Source organism: Gracilinanus agilis, chromosome 1, assembly GCF_016433145.1.
Source record: "Gracilinanus agilis isolate LMUSP501 chromosome 1, AgileGrace, whole genome shotgun sequence".
NCBI lineage: Eukaryota > Metazoa > Chordata > Mammalia > Didelphimorphia > Didelphidae > Gracilinanus > Gracilinanus agilis.
This window is the reverse complement of record NC_058130.1, coordinates 446434551-446458760: the sequence shown is the minus strand read 5'-3', so window position 1 is coordinate 446458760 and position 24210 is coordinate 446434551. Positions and strand designations below refer to the sequence as shown.

Here is a 24210-nt window from a genome sequence, read left to right as displayed (position 1 = left end):
TTGAGGCAAAACTATTAAATATCCAAACATTATCTAGATGGAAATTGCATAGCTGGCATTTAGAAGAGATGCTCATTGATGATAATTAAGATGAAGACAATGGTCATAATAAGAGGGAAGGCAAAAAGTGAAGCCTGGATAAAAAAAGTTGTTTCATACATGCTGATAATGGATGGACTTCTGAAAGAAAAAGGAGGGGGGAAGTAAAAAAAAAGTTATTAGAAGAAATAGAAAATATTTTCAAAAAGTACTACATAGATAAAAATTTTTATGGACTTCTGAAAAATGAAAAGCCAGCCCTTTTTAATGAATTTCACTTAGAAGTACACAAATTTTGGGAAGTTAGGACCTTTAATGATTAGAATATTATTACTCTAATAGGCACCTACAAGCAAGTTAATATTTTCTAACAATGTAGGTAGGCCTGTTAAAAAAAAGAAAATAATTCCATATACATTAGTGGGTAAATGGTGCTTTTTAAAGAGTGCTAAATATACTCTTTCAAGAAGTCATAAGTAAGACTAACATTAGTCAAAAGGGTTTTAAACCTTTCCATTAAGATTATACTACTTTGGAAAGGAATACTTGGAATTATGCAAACTCAAGTAGGAGAGAGGCCACCCAGGTCTCAAAGGCAAAAGGTCAGACAAATAATGACAGTAACTGCTAAATTCTTATATTAAAATGTAAACTACATAACTTTTAGGAATTTTATTTACAATATGAATTTTCTGCAAAATACCAGAATGTTTTCTTGAGCTAACATATTATCAATCATGGCCTGAAAAATTCTTCCAAGGTTGAGTTGAATCTTTAAGATGCTCATTATACTAGTAATAAAAAGTAGCAAATAGCTCTCTATATCTAGATATTGTGATGTTAAAAGGAAATTATGTTATTTTAATAAAGTAGGGGCTCTGGGCATCTTCTTGCCTCTACCATTTCACTTGCCTTTCCCTCACTCTCTATCCTCTCTTTTTCCTTCTACACAATATATCTACAGATTCAGCATCTGAAGCACAGCTGCATCCACTGAGATTTAGTTTCTCAGGTTCCATGTACAAAGATAGCCCTGTTCTAGGAAATTTTCTCTAGTTCCTTCGCCCCACAGATAACACTACGCAGGCTGCTAGGATTGGGATGAGGAGAACACTGCTTCTTAGGGCTGTATTCAGTACATTATTTCCTGTTGCTTCCTAGTAGGGCTGCCAATCCACAAAAGCACCTTTATTCAGGCCCTTTAAAAACCGCATAAGAGTGCCAAAAAAGCCAAAAGGGCCTTTTTTTGTCCCTTTATTTACTATCTTGAAAAAATCCAACTATCTAGGCCCTTCTTTCTTCTTTTTTAACAAAACAAACATTCAACCTTTATTTTTTGGGTGGGGGAAAGGAGGGGGAGGAGGTACATTAGACTAGATGATCTCTAAAGCCTAGCCCCATTCTACCATTCTATATTCTAGAAACGAAGTCATTTAATACCTCTATTCCCTGTATACACCAGCACTATAAGCAATTCATAGAACTGCAAGATGAGATAGTAATAATACACATTCACATTCTAAAAACTAGGGATGTTAAAAAATTTAGAGTTAAGTTCTAAAGTGTCCAGAGACCTTATAATAGTGAGGAGAGCACACGCATATAAAATAATGGCATAATGGTATGTAGTGGTTTTCAAAGGAAATGACCATTTTTTAAAAGAGGAAAGATCATGCTGTTGTTTATTAATCTGTCAGGTCTTGAATTTGGGAAAGATGTAATCTCTCCAGGTTCTAAAGCAAATACTTTTTTTCAATTTTTGGCTTTGGATTTAAAATGCAGAGAAGCAGAATTGTGAAAATATGTAAGATATCATGTTTAGGTGCAATGGGGGATAAGAAGATGAGTAAGAAAATCCCTAAGTGGACATTTTCTTCAGGGTGCCATTCCAGGGATGAAGATTCATTTTGGGTTTACTATCATTATAAAATGAAAATAAAAGGAACAAAATTCTGTAACAAAATTCAGAAAGAACTTACCTTCTTCCTTGGGGCAAAAGAAAAGTAGATTGGGTCTTCTCTGGTCACTGTATGAACCTTACAAGGTCACTTATAAACATTTCTAATTAGCTACAGACATTTTAGGATTACAAATGGTCATTATAGCAAATGGAGACTAATTTAGGTTCTTTTTTTTCTCCTTTTGAAAGACAGTAGAAATTCTGCTCAGGCTGCTTTTGGATGACACACCAAACTGCTTGTTTCATAAACCTGGACTCTCAACAACCAAACTTTTGCAAGAGTTGGTGGAAATTAATTCATATACTCCATAATGCTCTTAGTACATTTGGCACAATCATAGGAACATATGGGAATGAATTTCTTGACAATCAAAAAAAAAATTAAGTAAATTCCTGTATTACCTTGTAGTGTAGCCAACGCAAAAGTGTCTGTGTACCATCCCCCCAAATGTTTGAAAGGGCCCTTCAAATAATAAACACTTTGGTGTTCACTGTCCTATGTTTAGCTGGAAAGGTTTTGGAAGAATAATGATTCCCTTGAATAGTCAGCACAGTGGAATGACCAAACTTTCTGAAGGATTCCAGCCACTGTCAACCAAACTACAATGAGACGGATCTCAGACAATTCAGACTTAAAGAAAACTCCAAGACAGTCAGGTTTTGAGAATAAACTAGGAGAAAACAAATTTCCTTAGATTTGGCTGTGACAGAAAGAGATGAACCATTATTTCATCTTTGTCTAGCTCCAATCTATCTGGATAATCCCTCTACTACTAAGGATATTATTGCTTATTAGGCATGTAAAATTTGGAAGGTTAAAAAAAGTCTTTCAAAATTCATAGCGACTGAGTTTAGGAGATTTAATAATTTGCAAAATAGCAATCCTAAGATTTTATATAAAGTACATAAGAAAGAAGAATTCATAACCAATTTCTTTCTAAAAGTCAGATGCTCCAATCTCATTAATGTCTTACTTAAAAGTAAAAATATGTTTTGATTTAGGGTATCATCTTTTGATTTTCAGAGGGCAGAAAAACACAAAGTTTCTTCCTTTTTTTTACACTTAAATACATTAATAAGTTGAGTTTTATCCATTGTCATGGATATCAGGTGCTTTTTAAGAATGAGATTGAATATAGAGTTAAGCCACCATTTGTAAAGAACCTCATTTTACACATGGGAAACAGAAGGAATTACTTCAGAATATTCAGAATATAAACAGGGACATATTAGGAAAGGAAAGAACAAAAGACCAATTAGTATAGAGGAAGCTAGGCAATATATTGGACAGAACACTGGTTCTGGAGCCAGGAAATACAAATCCAGCCTCAGTCCCTTACTAGCTGTGTGAACCTGGGCAAGTCACTTAATCCTGCTTATCTCTGTTTTCTCATCTGTAAAATGGAGATAACAATCATATCTACTTCCCAGAGTTGTTAGGAGGATAAAATGAGATCATGTTTGTAAAGTGTTTTGCAAATCTTTTAAGTGTTAGTTACAGAAATGCGAGCTAGTTGACATAACAATTAGGGGGAGCAGCTTAGAAAGGAAAAATAGAATTGCCTGGTTTTGAATGTAGAAGAATCACTCAGGCCATAAATCTTTGGTAATGATAGAACCTCATTTTCAAATTCCTTGAGTGATAAGGCACTAGTCATGAACAGTACTTGCCAAATGATGTTCTTTCTGCCAAACAAAAAAAGATCCTCTCCATTTTGCCTCAAATTAATCTGTTATGACTCCTTGGGTGGGGTTACATGAAATAAGTTCTTTAAAAGTCTGACAAGTTGAGAACAGGTTGGCTATAATACCTCAGGAATTATATAATATGCTCTTAAAATTAAATAAAAAATTTTATTTTTTTACCAAGTATATGTAAAAAAAATTTTTACCCATTATTTTTTTTTAATTTGACTTCCAAATTCTCTCCCTCCTTTTTGAGACAGTTATCAAACTGATAATATATTCTTTAGAATGGATCTAGAATATTAACAAAACACATGAAGGATCTCTTTGTCATTATGTAACTGGTTCAACTTTTAACTTTCTTGACCTTTCAGTTCTGTGAAAAATAAATTCAGGAAATATCTGATCAAGATATCAGTAACCTAAGGACACATGATTAAATTTACTTGAGTTATTTTAAAGAGTAAATATTCTTAAGTGGTGAAGTCCCTTCTTCTGTTTCTGCTTCCCCTCATTTTGAATTGAGAGATAAAAGACACTAAAAATAACTCATGGACTTCAGTGAAGCTCAATTTGCATAACTATTACAGTGAAAATGACATATGAAAAACCTAGAATTAAATATTGCCTAATACCATGGCTATGGAATTATAGCTAGTGGTGGTGGTGCAATTTATCATTTTTGGTAGACCTGGAGTTTTTTGTTTGTTTGGGATTTTTTTTTGAAGAAACAAACAATAATCAAGCTTTCTTTATGTTCTTTACAGAACACAGAACTACCCAAAGTACTTTTTCCTCTTCTCCAAAGAAAAGAAATAAATATATAAGAATGAAAGAAATTCCATTCTTTAGAGAAATAATCTTTCATTCATCCCAATACCAATGATTCATCATACTCAGCAGAACATTATTCAGTCTATTGCTAGCATTCCTATTTATGGGAAAGGAAGCTCTAGAAACATGTATTAATTAACAAAATCAAATGTCATGCTTTTTGGGAGAGGTATAGAGCAAATAATGGGATGGCAGCATGTGGGAGGAAAGTAAATACTTCAATTTTGTCTACCATACTATTTGGGTGGTTATCTGCCATAGTGCCAAGTGTCCTGTCAGACACAATAAATAGACAAAGGATATCTGGGAATGCTTGCATTCTCATTCTGATTAAGCTCTATACCTCTGTCTTTTCATCTTAGCTACACATTAACACTTAGGAAATAATTTAATAGAAAATGCTACCATGTTGCCGTTTTTATAGTCCACAAAATTTGAGTTGGATTAGATTTCAAATTCTTAGAAAAATCTTGCCAAATCTGGTGTTTACAAGGTAGAAAGGAAAGAAGGTATGATGGACAGGAGGAGGAAAGGAAGAGGAGAGAAGGAAGAAAATAGGTCTTTATTAAGCACATATTATGCGCTGTGTTAAGTATTTAATAAATATTATCTCATCTGATCCTTGACACAAGCTGGGGCGGTAGGGGGGAACTATTATCATCCTTGTTTTACAAGATGAGGAAATGAAAGCAGAGTCACACAGCCAGTAGGGCTCAGAGCGCAAGATTTGTTTTTGAGTCTTTCTGACTTCAGGCCCAGTGTTCTACTGCACCAACCTCGAAGGCTTTTTACAGAACTAGATTACACTGAGAATTAGAATTCAGAGGTATTAAGACATGAAGCCAGACCCAATTTAGGACTAGAATTCATCTGAACATTTCTGCTAACATAAATATCTAACCTCCAGTGACCTCTACTTGGCCTAATTATACATCTCTCAATAAATATCATTTCAGACACTTAAAAACAAGAGCAGAGTGGCAGTTAAGCATTCTTACTATTCCTGATATTTATTATATATAATTTTATGATCATATAATGTGAATATTTAAAATACCTACACGTGGATTTTTATAATGCTTTAATAAACACTTTGATTTAAAGTTTGAAAAAAAACTCTCAAACATGAAGCACTTACAGATAAATAGCCCACTTTTGTGACTCAATAATTATATGCCATATGTACAACCTTCCATAATTACATGCTTTGAATTGAACGTTTAGTCTTTGGTACATAGTGTGTAGCATAGGGACAATTTTTTTTTTTGGCCTTTCAATTCTTTTTTCTGCCTCACTGTGCTCAGCTTTACTTCCCACAGAGATTTACATTAGCAGTTTTTCAAGAAGAATGAACTCAGCTGTTGGCCATGTTAATTTTATAAGATTGTAACAGACTTCCATATTAATTTATTACTTTTAAAAACACACTTTAAAATATAGGTTTAAATTCCTGAACAATTATAAATGCAGAATCAGGAGGGGGAGGTTTGGATATCCATTATAATTCTAGTATATGGAAACAAACAGTTCTGTTCTGATGGTTCTAGGAGTATTCAATGACTAGCAAAGAGTGATGGGGTGGTATTGTCCTTGTTTTGAATAAAATACAACAGTTCTTTGAATGTGATCTATTAAAAGGCTGTCCTGCTGTCAAAACAGAACTTCTGAACTTCTTAGAGGATCTAATTTTCTGATAGTGGTATTGAGCATTGTTAATACTGTTCCCGGTAAAGTTCTAAAAAATTAAAATTGAGCATGCTGAGTTAAATTAGTTTGGAACATTTTTAGTTTCTCAAAAATACGTGAAAAACTTTGAAAACTAACTAAATGAAATAACCATTTCATAATCAAGAACTGCCCCATTTCACTAAACATCAATAAGAAGACTAAACAATAAGCATTTATTAAGTAACTACTCTATGCCTGGCAGTATGTGAAGGTCTGTAGATGTAAAAACTCAGGTAAGATAGCTACGCAAGGGGCTTATTACATTTTATGTGGAGACAACATGACAATATGTACAAAATAAATTTAACATGATTTGGGGAGGGGGTGAGACTAGCAGACTGGGGTGTGGTACGGTACAAGAAGGGAGAAGTGTATTATAAACTGAGCTTTGAAGAAAACTAAGCTGAGCCAATGAAGGAGAGCATTTTAGGCATTGGCAACAGTCTGTGCAAAGGGATGGTGAAGGCAGATGTAGTACCAGTTGTGAGAAGGCCAGCCTGGGGGCGACACAGCTCAGTGGAAAGAGTACTAGTCCTGGAGTCAAGAAGACCTGAGTTCAGATCCACACTCAGATACTTAGTAGCTCTGTGGACTTGAGTAAGGCATTTAATCTCTACCTGCTTCAGCTGTAAAATGGGAATAATAGTAGTACATACCTCCTAAGGTTGTTGTGAGGCTCATAACACATACCCACTGTCTGGCACACAGTAGACACTTAGTAAATACTGATTTCCTTGAATGGACCAAAGAGTTCACTCAGAGGAGTAATAGAGAACAACTCTAGAAAGTTAGATGGGAGACAGGTTGGGAAGGGGTCTTATGTGCCAATCAGAGGAAACATTTAATTTTAGAAGAAATAGCCTTTTCCAGATTTTTTCTGGACTTTTCAGAGTAGGGTAGTAGAATGATCTGTATAGAACAGTGGTTCCCAAACTTTTTTGGCCTACCACCCCCCTTTCCAGAAAAAATATTACTTAGCCCCCTGGAAATTAAAATTTTTTAAAATTTTAATAGCAATTAATAGGAAAGATAAATATACCTGTGGCCATCACCCACCCCCCTGGATCGCTGCAGCACTCACCAGGGGGTGGTGGCACCCACTTTGGGAATCACTGGTATAGAACCAAGAAATCTGCCTTACTCCCTTTTTAAAAAAGTAAACGGCTTAAAGTCCCCTTGTTCCTGATACTTTTTAGAATTCCTGTTTTTGTTTCGCATATCCAAATGGTTTTAATACATTTTGAAGTACTAGAATTATCAGTACTTTAAAAAAAATTAGGAGCCTTTGCCACTTCACTGGAAAAAAAATGACCAAAATAGAATTTAAATCCTTAACTATTTCAATTGCTATTAATGACTAGATCCATATTTTCCAGCCTTATTTTATAATCAATCTAAACTTGCTATTTTATTCTTTTTTAGGCTACTATCTTCTGTCTTAGAATCAATACTAAGAGTCGGTTCCAAGGTAGAAGAGTGGTAAGGGCAAGACACTTGGGTTTAAGTGCCTTCTGGGCCACACAACTAGGAAATGTCTGAGATCATATTTGAATCCAGGACTTCCCACTTTCAAGTCTATTTCTCTATCCACTGAGCCAGTTAGATGTTGTTCACTGTTTTATTCTTAAGTTTTTAAAAAAGAAACTATTATTTTTCTTCTTTATGAGTGGGCCTATTTGATTTAAGGGAACTTTTAATCCAGAAATCTTCCATTGTTAAATTGCCCAAAACCGCTTCGATATTTAAAGAAGGGGGCAGTAATTTTAGCTGTATTGTAAGGGTTTTATTGTGTGCTCTAGTAAAATATAGAATACTGATTTAAAGTCCTTGAATTAGTAATTTGATTGGCAAGGTAGCAGCAGGAATGAAATCTTATTTTATTTTCCGATTCTTTGTTCCTTTCCTATTGTCATGTCAAATTTGGCCCAGGTTAATCATTCTATCAATGTCTCCAAAGCAAATTGTAGGTATCATACTGCACATAACCCAACAAAGGAGAAACATGTATTATAACAAAAATTTAAAGACTAATTTCTTCAGAAATGGTAAGTAGCTACTTCCACCCTAATTTTGTTATGTGGGATATATCCGGGCATTATTGATATGCCTTCCATGAGAAATTAGAAAGAATGTGGATAAAAGGCACAGTAGATCAGTTAGGCAAAAAGAGAAATAAATACAATATCCTGCAAACCTAGGAGGCCCAGCTTTACCAACAGTGATTATAAAAACCCCTAGTTAAATGTTGTGAATCTTTTCTACTTCAAAATTGGGTCTTTGAAAGAGGCAATTTGCCACCAAACAATTCAATGTATCACTGAACTTTTAAACTGGTCCCACCTAATGTAAAATGTGCCGAGGATAGAGTCCACGTTCCCAGTTTGTCACTAGATGTCCAGGCTTACTCTTCTGATGAAATAAACTGTGATTTCAGAAAGGCCCTTTAGAAGAGCCTAGGATTGAGTTCTCACTCATCCAAAAGCCAAAGCCATCAACAAGAACAAGAGCCGTTAGCGAGCTATGGGGATTCAGCTCTGGGAATCAGACTTAGCACTGGTTTGAACTGACTCTCTTTCATTCTCCAGGTCAGCAAACAAGCCTGTAGCCCTATTCTCTGATTTCCTCCTCTCCTCCTAATTCTCTCTGCATCCATCTTTATCTCTGCCTCACTGCTAGAACCCAAAGGCTACCTCTCCATGAAAGCCTTTGGGGAGGAGAACTCTTAATAGCTCTATCTCCATTCCTATTTTGTGTCTTCACTGTGCCTTCTGGTCAGCTCATCCACTTCTCTTCATTCTCCTTGACCATCACTATACTCTCTGCTCTAGAGTCACTTCCTTTCCTAGTTTTGCCCTGCAATTCATCAGTTCAAATATACTCTCCCATCCCCTGGAATCATCTGTCTTGCCAAACCATGATCCTCAGTTACTGCTAGCAACAAGCTCTTCTCTAGTTCCACTGCTGAAAGTTTATGGTGAAGAGGAAAATAGAAGTTTAGTTGTCCTAGAATAAATAGTATCATAATCTTAAATTTTTTAAAAATCAAAAATCTTTAATCCTATAAGGAATTTCTTAGTTCCTTAATTACTTTTGTAGAGATCTTAATAATAACATCATAATGGAAAGAGATCTGGATCTGGAATCTGGAGAGACCTGGGTTCAAATTTAATCCTGTTAGGGGCAATTAGGTAGCAGAGTGGATAGAAAGCCAGGCTTAGAATTAGTTCAAATTTGGTCTCAGATATTTCCCAGCTATGTGACTTTGGGCAAGTCACTGAATCCCGACTGCCCAGCCCTTGCTGCTCCTCTATCTTAGAACTGATACTAAGACAGAAGGTATGGGTTTAAAAACAAAACAAAATTAAAAAAAAAACAGTTCAGCCCTGCTCTCAACACTTACTAGCTGGGCAACTCATGGTCAAGTAATTCAACATCTCTGAATTTCAGTTTCTTCATCTGTAAGATGGGAATAATAATATCTGTATTATGTCTAATATTAGATATATACGTATGTAATACTAGTATGATAAAGAAGCTATAATATCTACTTTAAAAGATCTTTGTGAGGATCAGAGATAATATAGTGCATTATTGCTATTAAAAAAGCACTTCACTTGATTGAGTATACATTTTTTCTTATAAATTTAACAGATGACATTGGGAGCAAAAACTCAGCACAACTTAGCAGAATTACGACTCTTAAAATTAATAGATGACATGACAGTTGTCAATTGAAATTTTTAATATAGAAGAAAACTTACATTAAAAAGGAAGTTAGATATGATCAAGACTCAGAAGGAACTCTGGAGATTATCTAATTTATCTTAATCTTTTTTGTATCATTTTGTATCCTTTGGCAGCCTAGGGAAACCTGCAGACCACTTTCTCAGACTAAAGTTTATTGCTTACACATTCACAATTGAAGGAAAAGCTAAAGGTTGGTGAAGATAAAGATGTAATTTTCCCCCCACCCAAGTTCAGAAAGCCCCTGAAAGTTATCCATAGACCCACATTAAGAGCCTGTATTTCTAGTCCAATAATATTGATTTTACAGGCATGGAAACTGAAGTGCACAGAGCTTAAGTGATTTGACTGAGGTTTCTTACAGGCAGTAACAGACCTAGGAATCCAATCCAGATCACTCAACTTCACAACCAGAAATTTCCCTACTACACTATCTCAGAGAGAAAACAGTTACTTTTTTTCCCCTTGTGAGGCAAACAAGGTTAAGTGACTTGCCCAGGGTCACATAGCTAAGATGTGTCTGAGGCCATATTTGAACTCAGTTCCTTCCAATTCCAGGCCTGACTTTACCCACTGATCCACCTACCTGCCCCAGGAGTCACTTTTATTAAGATTTGACTAATAAACCAATATCTATTCTTTCACATGATTGTAAAAGTATGTGTGTTTCCTTTTGAGATATTATACTGTGAGAAATTAAGAAAGTGACTAATAATCCAAAGGCTATCTCTCTGAAAAAAGACTTTTGGGAGGAAAACTCTTAATAGTCTATCTCCATGCAAACATTTTTATAGAGCAGAGAAAGCATTTCTCAAGAGAATAATAATAATGATAGTTCACATTTACATTGTGTTTAATAGTTTATGAAGTGCTGCAATGGCCTCATGACCTTCTTACAATCTTAACTCTCCTTTAAGAAGAAAAATAAAAGTTGTAGAATTCAGTTCCTTTTCTATTTTAATCAGGTATATAAAAAATTCCCCACAACACTAGAAAGTGTGAATTCCAAAATAAAGCATATCACTCTGGAAACTCGTGTTCAGACTGTCCAGGGCCTTACCTTTTTCCTTGGATCATGGCTGGCTAAGACCTTTGTACTGACTACTTCTCAAGTCTGTGGTTACCTCCTTAGTCCAGAACTCAGTAAAAATTGGAAATAAACCATAACTAAATGTGTTTAAAAATAACCCTAAAAGAGATTCTTCCCTCCCCTTTCAACACTAAAAGCTTTTTGACTAAGTTAGGAATGAACTGTTTATATAAGGCGAGAGGTGACCTACCATGCTCCCTCTCAATCATATTTCTGTATTTAGACATTCTATAACTTAACCCTTTCGTTGACAGAGTTTAACAGAAAACACCATTTTTGTTTTTTACGTGAGAAATGTGTTCTTGATCAAATATAAATAAAAAAGGAAATTTAAAACAAATAAAAGGCATTAATAAAACTTTTTGTTATGAAGCTCACAGTAGCAGGAATTTTTTAAAAAGCCCTACAGAATCTTCTTCAGTGAGTTATGCTACTTCATTTGGGATATATTTATTAAATGAAAGAATTTTGATTCTTATTTTCTGCTTATGGTAGTTTTTTTTTTCATAAAAAATAGTTTTTATTTTAACACCACAATCACCTTGGTATGATACTTGCTTTATCTCTACTCCCAATTACAATCCTCCCCTGATAACAGAAAAAACTTCCCTTAAATCTTAAAAAGCTCAAGACAGTGTCACTAATATAAGCAATAATAATGCAAAATACATATATGCACTATCCTGAATCTAGTGGCCAGCTAATTAATAAATGCATGATGAATTGAATCCACCTCCAGTACACTTACATAAGCCTTCAGATACATCATTTCATTTGCTCTTCACAACAGGATTCTGAGGTAAGTAGCTGAAGTGTTATTATCTATCTGCATTTTACAGAGGAAAATGATGCTGACATCACTGAAAATGATGACAGTGACTTGCCCCAAATCACATGACAAGGTAAATGGTGAAGCTGGAACTCACACTCAAGTCTTCTTTTAAGCAAAACAGATGAATTTTTAAAAAACATAAAATGGCCCAGATTAACAGGAGAGGAAATAGAATACTTAAACAAGCCCATCTCTCACATAAGTCTCTTGATGTCGAGAGCTGTATTATATAAGAAAAGTTGTCTCATATTATTTCATGCCTGAATGACATGGGGAATGCACAATAGAGACAAATATAAACTTAAAAAATACAAGTCTTATATGATATAGTTGAATTCAGAATCCACTCTTTTTTTTTTTCCTGACTTTTTCACTTGAGAAGGAAACTGGCACTCTTTTTTCCAGCTCAGTTCCCAAGGAATACAAAGACAATGTGCAACTTTAAAAATTCTTTTCCCCCCTGCTAAGAGGCAAACCAAACACATGACTGTGTGTGTTTAAGACCTGAATGATGGCAAAGACGAATGTTACTTTGAGCATATGGGGAATTTCACCGGAAATTAAGATTTGTACTCTAGTTTTTGGCTCAAATCTCAAAGGTCTCAGCCTTTCTCTGGAGCCTCCGGGGAAAAAGCATAGCCAAACTAAACCCACTCCTTTCTGAGGTGGCAGCAAATCCATATTTAAATCCTGAGGGATCAGGAACAGAGTTGGGCCTGGAGGCAGTGAAATTGAACAGTGATGGATAAAGATCTCAGCTGGCCTGTGAGGCACCCCAAGGTCTATAAACAGGACGGCTGGCAGTTCAGGAGTCTAAAGGAGGTTAGCAAGAATGCATGATAGAGGTGAGCCACAGGGACAAGAATTGGTATATCTGTCCAAGGGTGAGGAAGTAACAAATAAAAAAGGAATTACAGTAGTCCAAAACAAATAATGTTAAGCTAAATGAGGCCAATAATGATGCGGTGCCTTTGGGAAGGAACAAGTCCCACATATACAAGACAGAGAATAAACTATTTGTTAATAGGTTAGCAAAAGGCTTATGAGTAACAAGCTGGACACTGGGCAACGATGCATCTTTACAGCTGAGAAAGCAAGCATGACAGGTGGATGGTGAAGTATATAACAAGATTCCTACGTAATATTTACACTATTTAGCTTTGAATTAATGCTGGCTTGCTTAACCATCTGAGTAACTTGCTCATTTTGGGGCTTCCATAGCAAGAGAAATATTGAGGACTTGAGAATTATTAAAGTTTAGACAAGCCAAGAGGAAGGCTTAAGAAGATTTAATGTAAAAAAGGGAAGACTGAGGGTCTTAGTGTCTTTCCCACAAGAGCCAAACTAAACATTATCCCTCTTGTACCAATAGGGGAAGTGAAAAGAATCATTATTCACTGAGTGAGTAGAATCAGAGATTTTTAGAACTAGAAGAAGAGAACTTAGGGGTCATCCAAAATAACCCCATCATTTTTCTGATAAGAAAACCAATGACCCAAGAAGTTAAATGCTTAGCCATGGTCTCACAGTAACTTAGTGGTAGAGCCAAGTCTAAGATCCAAATTCTTCTGACTTCAAATTCAATACATATTCCACTGTGGCATTGAAGAATACTATTTTAAGGTTATTTAGAGACCTTTATTTATTTGGGAGGTAAATTCCCTTTTTGCAAGAGTTTTAAATTCCAGCTGATCTAGTATAAGGAATATTCCTTGGAAATGAACAAACATGGACATTTCCTGATTTAAACTAAGGCAAAGTTGCTTTTAAATTTTGCTATCAAACAAAATCTTAGCAAAAGCATGGTTTACAGCCATGAATAAAGAAATTCAGAAGAGGAACCTGTGAAATATCTACAATGTATCACTGAAGAAAAAATTTTAAGGGAGTGAGTTCTGTTTTTTCCAAATTGGAAAGCGTCTTTAGAAGATCAACATTGTCAATGTCAATTAACAATGTTAAGATCCTATCTAGATCCTCAGTGATGAGGAAATCTCTATTGCCACACATATGAATAATTCATTATTTATTGAGTCAGGATCCTTTGTTTCATTGGTCTTGTCTAAAAACTCTTTTTAGAGGAGTCCCAACAAAGACTTAGCCATAGCTCTATCATCTCTTTGCCCAATTCTAAAATAGGACTTTTCCTGCCTACTGTTGGAGATAGTAACTTTAACTTGTTCATTATTTTGAGTTCAACTTTTCTGCATCTTGCACTGGCTTTCTCAGCTTTAGGCTGCCTTGCCACCAAAACTGACTGCCAGAGATTTTTAATGTATATTTTTAAAAGGAAATAAGAGTTCTTTCTATGACATATGCTCTGATTTTCTAGTTTCTTCTCTCCAAAGGAGATAGCACTAAAGCTTGGTGGTTTGAGATTTAATATGGAATATAACAAAGGAAAAAGATTTACCTATCAAGAGTAACATACTAGATAGGAGGGGTAGTAGAGCCACTATTTATATCAGAAGATATTCTCTTAAGGGGATACATCAGGAGTATTGGGAAAGGCAGCATGATAACATTTGAATGAAGGTTAATGGAGAAAGGAAAAAAGATATCATGGTGTAAATATAATATAAACTCTACTACTGCAAAAGGAAATGACTCAAACTTAAAAATAAAGAATGCTAAGAGTTAGGCAACAGGGGTTAAGTGACTTGCCCAGGGTCATACAGCTAGGAAATATCTGAGATGATAGAGCCATGGATAAGTCTTTGTTGGGATTTCTCTAAATGGAGTTTTGCTTAGGCAAGACTAATGAAACAAAGAATCCTGGCTCAATAGAAAGTGAATTATTAATATTTGTGGAAATAGTGAGTTCCCCATCACTGAGGAGCTAGATAGGATCTTGACACTATTAACAGACACTGACAATGTTAATCTTCTAAAGACCCTAAAGAGCCTCCAAGCCTGGCTATCTATGGAACCTCTAGCTGCCCTAAAACTTTTATAGTCATATATATGGATCTTGAAGGGAAATCAAAGGTCTTCAGGGCCAATCTGTCCATTTTGCAATGAAACAGAGTCCCAGGGGATATCAAGTGACTTGTCTGCCTTCACACATGTAGTACATGGCAGAGTTGGATTTGAACTCAAGTTCTCAAACTCTAGTATCTGATTTTCCCCTTTAGGTGACCACAAAGAAGGCAGAATAACAGATAATCCTTCCAGCTGCTGGCAGTCTGATTGATAAAAAAGAAAAAAAAAATTGCTCAGAAATTTTTGACTTGAAAAATTGCTGATTTCATCGTTCAGAAATGACAAGAGGAACTACTATTCTGGAACTGACTGACTCCTCTAGACTTTTTCAAAGATGATTTTTGAAGAGACCAGAAAAGGACAGGTGGATTTGACAGCCAGAAGCTCTGACTTCTGAGAAGGAAATCAGTTCCAGGATGATGGGATGATCTCAGTTAATACAATTCTCAGCCACACAAACCCAGATGATTCTCATATGGAAAGAGAAGAGCATGGCTGCATAGGAAACCTAGTGATGAACAAAAATTTTAAAAAGACACACAGTAGTTGGAAGCTGCTCTTTTATATTCATTCTTGGTTTGGCAGGTAATTAAGGATGAATATCAAAGAGTGACATAATATTATAAGAATACTGTCAGGAACCACAAAATGCAAAAATTGAGACTTCTGTGAATAGAGAAACTAACTACAGAAAGTCACTTGCCCAGAATTACATAGCTAGTGAGGCAGGATCTGAACATAGTTCTTCATAAATCAATGCTTCTACCCTTTATCCACTATGCTATGGCCAACAAGTGACATTTCAATTCCTTGCAGTATCTAAGACAGATTATTAAAAGCATGGTTTATAGTAGGTATAGGTTAATTTCATTTTCTGGCTTTGTATCTCTGGCACCTGTTAAGTTCTTATTTATTAATTGACTGACTGAAGAGCCAGTGTGGCTTCAGTAAAAAAGGTCATGACAGAAAACCTCATTTCTTTTGTTCAGAGGGGTACTATAACAGAAGATTAGGGTAATACTGTGGACAAATCCCACTTGGACTGTGGTGAAGCATTTAAAAAAGCCTTTCATGATAACCTTTTGGAGAACATGGAGAAAGGAGAACCAGAGAAGAATACTTAGGTTTATTTGGAACCAATTGTGGAACATGATTGTGATGGAATACTACTGTACCATAAGAAATTATGAGCAGGTTAATTAAAAAAAATGGAAAGACCTACATATGAAAAATATATGAAACACTGAAACAAGTAGAACCAAGAGAACGTTATATACAGCAACAGAAAAATTGTTTGCAGAATGACTTGTATGTGCCCACCTTCAGAGAAAGAACTGATAAACAGAAATAAGCAAAGCAAAAAAAGTAATTTTATATATACACGTTTCTTTTTGCCAAATGATGCCTTCTCTAATGGGGGGAAGGGAGCTACCTGGCTATTTTAATGGAGCAAACAAATAAATATTAAAACTTAAGAAAAGAACCAGATTAAAAGAGAGATGATGATAAATGAGCCAAAGCCAGTCTGGAGTCTCCACTTGAGTGAAGTACTCTAGCATCCAGTTTCACTCAAAATTTTATTGATGACCCGAATGAAAGTGTAGCTATTCTTATCAAATTTGCAGATGACCAAGTTGGAAAGGAGACTAACTACACTGGCAGACAAAATCAGGATATAAAAAGTTCTAGACATGCAGGAACAATGGGCAAAATCTAATAAGATGAAATCTAAGACAATAAATGGAAAATCCTAACCTTGGAAGTAAGAAAAAATAATTTCTGTCCAGAAATAGGACAGAGAACATTTTGCTCAACTAATTCATGTGAAAAGAATTTTTGTCTTTTTTTTTTTTAAACATGATGGTATATCTCATCTCTGAATGGGAATTATTTCTCTACTTGAGAAATATATATCTTTGGCAGATAGGTGGCACAGTGAATAAAGTGCTGGGCCTGAAGTCAGAGGACTCATTTTTCTAAGTTCAAATCTAGTCTCAGACACTTACTAGCTGTTTGATCTTGGGCAAATCACTTAAGCCTATTTGCCTCAGTTTGCTCATCTTTATAATGCCTAGAAGAAATGGCAAACCACTCCAGTATCTTTGCCAGGAAAACTCCAAATGGGGTCAGAAAGCAACAGACAGGACTGAAATAATTGAACAACCACAAGGCCCAGCCTCCAATGAAGAATTTAATTGATATGAAATTCACTATCTACCAAAACTGACTATTTCACTTTAGACAACTATTAATATTAGGTTATTTTTTTTAAAGGATAAGTCAGAATCTATCTCTTAACAACCTTGTCCCTCCTTCTCCACAATTAGTTTCCTCTAGTTCTGTTCTCTGGGGCCAAGAAGATAAGGTCTAAATTCTCTTCCATATGCCTTCAATCATTTAAATATCTTCAAATACACAGCTACCTTGTCCCAACCTAAATTTTCTTTTCTCTAGCTGAAGTATTTCTCTTTCCTTCTACCAATCCTTGTATAGAATGATTTCCACATCAAGGAGTTGCTGAGCATCAAAGGAAAGCACAATGTCACCAAAAAAATAAGAAATGTGCATGAGAGAAAGAAATAGGTATTCCAGAAGGCACCTGGTTATTTGTGGCTTATTGTTTCCTACCTTTGTGGTTAAAGATGCCTTCCATCTCCATGCTGCTTCTAGAGTGGGCTATACAAAGGGAACCACAGGGAACCAGCCCTTCTGCAGCAGGAGACCGGTCAGTGGTTCGGACAAGACACCAATCGGGCTTGTCGTGTGGCCTCTCCAAGACCTCCACAGTCTGGCCCCGGCGGATGGTCAATTCATTGCTGTTACATGCTGTAAAGTCGTGGATCACTACTGTGAGCTCACAGCCACCAGACAGCTAGGAAAGAGAGAGGAGCATAGAAATGATTAGAAAATGATTAGCAGTTCTAGCAATGGACTCGGGGCTAGGAATCAAGTTTCCATTCACATGAACATAACTTTTGACCCTAGGAATTCTTGAACTCCATGACACATTTCCTTTTGGAAGTATTCGGATGATCATTTACACACTAGTGTCTGGTGAAAAGTTTTATCATTCACTTAAGTTCCCCCTCTAATGTCACTTAATAGTGGCCAGAGGGGACCCTCACCTACCAAAGGCTAAGCCACAAGAACTCAAACTTTGGCAAGTCTGACCATCTTAGAAATACCCTGAATTTAAGCCTGGTGATGGAATAAGTCTGTCTGAGGACCAGCCTAACCAGGTTTGGAGAGGCAATCAGGCTGGCTTCAGAGAGGTAAATTTTGAGGCAACAGTAGAATGGTGATTGTCTGAGAAAGTACTCACACTGAAGAAATTATAGCTCTGTGAGGCATATGTCATTTTTATTTGACGCTCTGTTAAAGAGTACAAAAGTTTCTGTAATTGAGAAACTTCAATTTATAATATCTCCATCCTCTGATAAGTATAAATGGCATGTTTATGTTAAATCCTCCACTATAACTGGCTGCATGGCATAGATTTATTTTTTAACTGCACTGAATTAATCTTAATTTTGTCTTGAGACTATTGTGACATAACATGATGAAATCAGATTAAATCTTAGTTCAAAATCTCTTTAATAGTACTGCTGCTCAAAATTTTTTTAAATTATATTTATTCACTTCACTAAATATTTCCCAATTACGTGTGACATTTTTAAAATTTAATTTAGTTTTATTTATTAAAAATATTTTTCCATAGTTGATTCATTTTCTTTCTCTCCCCTCTTCCCTACTATCTCCTAGAGCAGACACATGTAACATTTTTTTAAACAATCATTTAAAAAATTTTTCATTTCCAAATTCTCTCCCTCCCTCCTTGAGAAGGCAAACAATTTGATTTCAATTATATGTGAGGTCATGTAAAACGTATTTCTATATTAGTCATATTGAAAAAGAAAACACAAATAAACAATAAAGAATTTAAATAAAATATGCTTCAGTCTGCATTCAGAGTTCATCAGTTCTCTCTCTGGAGGTGTAGAGTATTTTTTGTGATGGGTCCTTTAGAATTGTCTTGTATCACTGTATTGATTTGTGTAGCTAAGACTTTCATAGTTGATGTCATATTGCTATTACTGTATATAATATTCTCCTAGTTCTGCTCATTTCAATTTGCATGAGTTCATATAAACCTCAGGCTTTTCTGAAACCATCTTATTCATTATTTCTTTTAGAAAATTAGTATTCCATCAAAATCACATGCCATAATTTATTTAGTGATTTCCAAAATGACATATATCCTCTCAGTTTCTAATTCTTTGCCATCACAAAAAGATAAATATTTTTGTACAAGCAAGTCCTTTCCCCTTTTCTACGCACAGTTTTATGAACTTTGGGCATAGTTCCAAATTGTTCTTCAGAATGGTTGTACCAATTCAAAGTTCTACCAACAGTATATTAGTTTCTCAGTTTTCCCACATAGTCTCCAATAATTTTCCTCATGTTAGCCAATTTGACAGGCATGAGGTGGTATTTCAGAATTGTTTTAATCTGTATTTCTCTAATTAATAGTGATTTAGAACATTTTTTCATGAGACTATTGATAGGTTTAACTTCTTCTGAAAACTACCTATTCATAAGCCTTTGACCACTTATCAACTGGGGAATGGCTCGTATTTTTCTAAATTTGGCTCAGTTCCCTCTAAATTTGAGAAACGAGATCTTTCAGAGAAACTTGCTGCAAAAAAATTTTCCGTTTTTTTGTTTTTCTTCTAAATTTGGCTATATTAGTTTTGTTTGTGCAAAAGCTTTTTCATTTCATGTAAACAAAAGTAACTATTTTACTTCCCATAATCCACTCTAATTCTTGTTTGGTCATTAACTCTTCCTTTATCTATAGGTGTGACAGATCCATTTTCCCATGCTCCCCCAATTTACTGATGATATTACTCTTTATGTCTAAATCATTTATCCATTTTGATCCTATCCTGTTATGCAGTGCAAGATGTTAGTCTATGCCTTGTTTATGTCAAAATGCTTTCTGGTTTTCTCAGCAATTTTTAACAAATTTTGAGTTCTTACTCCCAAAGCTGGGATCTTTGGGTTTATCAAACATTAGATCACTATAGTCATTTATTAGTGTATATTGTATATCTAATCTATTCCACTGGTCTACCACTGTATTTCTTAGCCAGTACCAGACTGTTTTGATGATTTAGTTTGAAATTTAGTTGGAAATCTGGAACTGAGAGGTCACCTTCCTTAAGCCTCTTTTTAAAATCGATTTGCTTAATATTATTGATTGTTCTTCTGGATGAATTTTTAAAAAAATTTTTCTAGCTCTATAAAATAATTCTTTGGTAGTTTAGTATGACCAAAATTTTTGATTGACATAAAGGATATATTTTCTTTCCATTTAGCTGAGATTTTTCATTTGAAATTGCTAATAAAAGAAGGAAATCAGCATTATGTGCAAGATAAGGGAAATTCAATTAGCATCTGCTATTAAAAAATAATGGGAGGGTAATCTAAAAAGAGAGTAAAATCAGTACCTTCTGATTGAGAAAAAAATTGAGAGTGAAGATGGAGAGTCTGACTGGAGATTGGTAGTAGTATTACTACTGGTTTAGGGAACTCATGGTATAAGATACAAGTTTAAAAAAAAAAAAACAACACAAAACCTCTTTATATGATTCGACAGAATACGAATGAGCGGAGGCAGCTGGGTGGCTCCGTGGATTGAGAACCATGCGTAGAGACAGGAGGTCATAGGTTCAAATCTGGCCTCAGACACTTCCTAGATGTATGACCCTGGGCAAGTCACTTGACCCCCACTGCCTAGCCCTTACCACTCTTCAATACAAGAGTATTGATTCCAAGACAGAAGATAAGGGTTTAAAAAAAAATACTTAGCCCTAAGAAATGATGAACAAGTTAATTTTGAAAAAACATGTGAAGACCTACATGAAATTATAAAGAGTGAAATGAGCAGAATCAAGAGAATACTGTACAGAGCAACATAAATATTGTTTGAAGAATGACTTGTATATGCTCACCTCCAGTGAAAGAACAGATAAAAAGAAATAAAACATAATTATACTAATGCACACATCTTTTTTTCAAATGATGTCTTCTCTGAAAGGGGTAAAGAGGGAATTAACTGGGTATTTTAATGTCACAAAAAATAATTTTTTTTAAAAGGGCAAGAACAGAGTTGGGTGATATAGTAGCAAGCTTTCAAGATTCATTCTTAGGATGACAGATCTTGTGTCTGTGTGAAAAAGAATAAGGGCACATATGTCCAACTAAGATTAGCTATAGGAAATGGTGGCCAGAACTAATTTAGCAAATCTCACCTCTGACATTAACTAGCCTTGTGTCCCTACACAGCTCACTTGACCTAAATCTGTTTCTTTACCTGTAGACTGGGGATGATAATTATACCTTGATTACCTACTTCATAGGGTTGTTATTAGGAGACTGAAATAAGATAAATTTTAAAATAAATATTATTATTTTAATCAATTATCATTAATAAAATTTAATATTAAATTAAATATCATCAATAAAATAAACTTGAAGCTTTCTGCAAACTTCGACAGACTATACAAATGCTAGTTTATTGCGAATGAATGAGAATTTTAGTAGTCAGGTGTTTAGAATAAAGAAAGTCACTTCATGAAGCACTCATAAAATTATAAAGAACTATTCCTAAAGGATGAACACTAAAATGTTGATTAAACTTTCATCTTTGCTATTTTATAAAAGTAGCTTCTAACAAATGTCCAATATCTATCTAAACTTTATAGACCTGTTTCTCTCCTAATTCAGAGATACAGATATCAGCAGGTTCTAGATTTAAGGCAAAAGTCTCAACATGGAAAAGATTCTAGGTTTTCTTCCCAAAACCACAGGTTGTTCCCCCCCCCCCTCAGGTGGTTAGACCTTCTAACACAAAGCAGAAACTTTTGCTTTTCTAAGGAAAATAAAACTTGTCAACAAGAGAAAAGTTAAGAGCACATCTTGCCAAGCCCCCTCCATGACATGCATTTTATATGGACTCATTTGTTCCCTTCCCCCAAATCCCAGGACATAACCCCTGAAGGGGAGTTTGGACAGACCTCATAGCTTTCCCATGACCACTGCTTTCCAATCTCTCTAACTTAATCCTAGTTGTACATGTGTGTTGTTCATAGTGGCAAAAAGTAAATTAGTGATTTCTAATCTTGATTAGAAACTAATCCTGCTCTTTTGAAATTGTTTCTTACAATCTGGCTTCCCAGTTCTGGGAAGTATAACATTAAACTACACCTCCTTCTGACCCACCCCCTTTTCTGTCCCTTTCTTATGAGCACTATTAACTTCCAGGCAGCAGAAAGTTATGCCAAGGAGTTTGCTGATGTGTGTGTAGGGGAGGGGGGAGGAAGGGGCCGCCCAAGATGGGTAATTAAGAGCTCGCCCTAGTTTTCTGGCACAGATTTTTAGGTCTCCTCAGAGTCAATCAAAAACAATTGAAAACAGCTGTGAACTTGACAGAGCATAAGAAGGGGGAAATTCAGGCATATTCTTATTCTAAAACACATAAGAAATTACCTCTAAATTATTTTCAGGAAGTGCTATGGACCCAGTCAACACAAGTCAGTAAAAGAATTAAATGTTCCCAGAGGATGCAATATATAGATATGTGTGCATGTATAAAGGCAGCATTCGTGAGGCTCAATGGGCTTTACCCTGCATAATTCCTCTCTTAAAGGTTGTGTTTAGCAGGGGGTTAAATAAGCATGTTCTAGCCCAAAGCAGTAAAAGTCTACCAGGAATTTGGTCTTGGTGTTAACAGCTCTATGGTTTTTAATTTCTTGATTGAATGTAGTTCTTCTGAAAACAAATTTGCTAATCCAGAATGTTCCAATTTCTGCTAAAATATAGAGAGTATAAGTGTCTTGGTAAGAAGTTCAACACAATTTTTACCTACCATTTCAAAGATCAAACTCATGATAGCAGAGAGTTCCAGTGCTCTGCTCTGCATCATTCCAGAATTCAGATGTGAAAGTGATTGGTTTAGATTTTGTTTTGTTTAAATGATGGGTTGTCTTTAGAGAAACAAGTCACTAGAGAATATGCTTTGGAATCCTAAGGCCATATGTGTCCCTAGTTTGACATGCTTAGGATGTGTAGAGCCATAATAGCTTTTCATGATGACCTATGAATGAAAACCATTATAATCCCTTCAGGAATTATCTGTAAGTTTAGAAACATGAAAAAGGATGCCTTTTCTGCTTCTCAGATTCTGAGACTTTTTTTTTTCCCCTTTTCCATTTTTGGCAAACATTATTGCAAATGAATGAATGGCAAAGCATTTATTAAGTTCTTATATTCAAAGCACTGGGGATACAAATAGAAAAGCAAGATACTAAATGCTTTCAAAGAGCTATGGAAGTATATGGTGGGAAAAACTCTAGACTGGGAATTAGTCGATTTGTGTTCTAGTCCTGGTCCTGTCGACTCAAACAAGTCACTTAACCTACCTGGTTTATTATTATTAGATCCGTAGAATCATATAGTTGGAAGAAATCTTAGAAGCAATATATTTATTCCCGACATCTACTCATCACAGTCATTCTTTTGATAACACCCTGGACAAAACTAAATGATGTCCACAGTCTTTATCAGCTCTTAATGATATTCTAAGCTTGTCTTATTTTAAGGTGGTGACTTTATAATCAGGGTTGTTATTCATTTATTTATTCATTCATGATGAAGGAAATTCCAATGAAAAATATAAAATAACTATTAAAAAACCTATGATTTCTAAATTTAATGAGAATTTCTAGTATTTCTAGATTAGAAGCATGACAAAAGTTAGGAAACTTCAACTCAACTTTAATTTTAAATGATAGAGAAAGAATGTAGGGAGTTCCTCATTGTTATATGACAGACACCAAAAGTATTTTTCAAAAAAACGTAAAAGGGAGTCATTTCCTCTGTCTTGCCAAGTTGAATGAAAATGAAATATCCTGAGTGACTTTCTCCTTACAGAGATTTATTCAGTAATTTAAGGCTGCTGTATGGGGTATGTGTTTATTTGTGTATAAAATACACAAGTAATTCAATCCAATAAACATTTATTAAGCACCTAATATGTGCCAGGCACTGTGCTAAGTGTATACCTGCTACTCCAATGCTTTCTGGAGGTGACTAGCTCACAGAACTAGCACATTCTCTAGCAGGAGCCCTTTAAAAATGAAAATATTTGGCTTAGATGATACCTGGTAGAAAAAAACAATTTTGGTTCAATCTTTGCACCATCAAGTCAACAACTTATATCCTTTTCTCCATCTGTGGCCCAATAGTGATAAT

At 35.2% G+C, this 24210-nt stretch overlaps 1 protein-coding gene across 1 annotated transcript in view; it reads right to left on the bottom strand.

The window, feature by feature from the left end:
• Window positions 1-24210, bottom strand: part of TRIO (trio Rho guanine nucleotide exchange factor) — a 515315-nt gene that overhangs the window by 79381 nt on the left and 411724 nt on the right. Inside the window, exon 34 of the mRNA XM_044665522.1 lies at window positions 17524-17767. Within this exon, the coding sequence (XP_044521457.1) occupies window positions 17524-17767 (244 nt within the window). The remainder of the gene's footprint in view (window positions 1-17523; window positions 17768-24210) is intronic.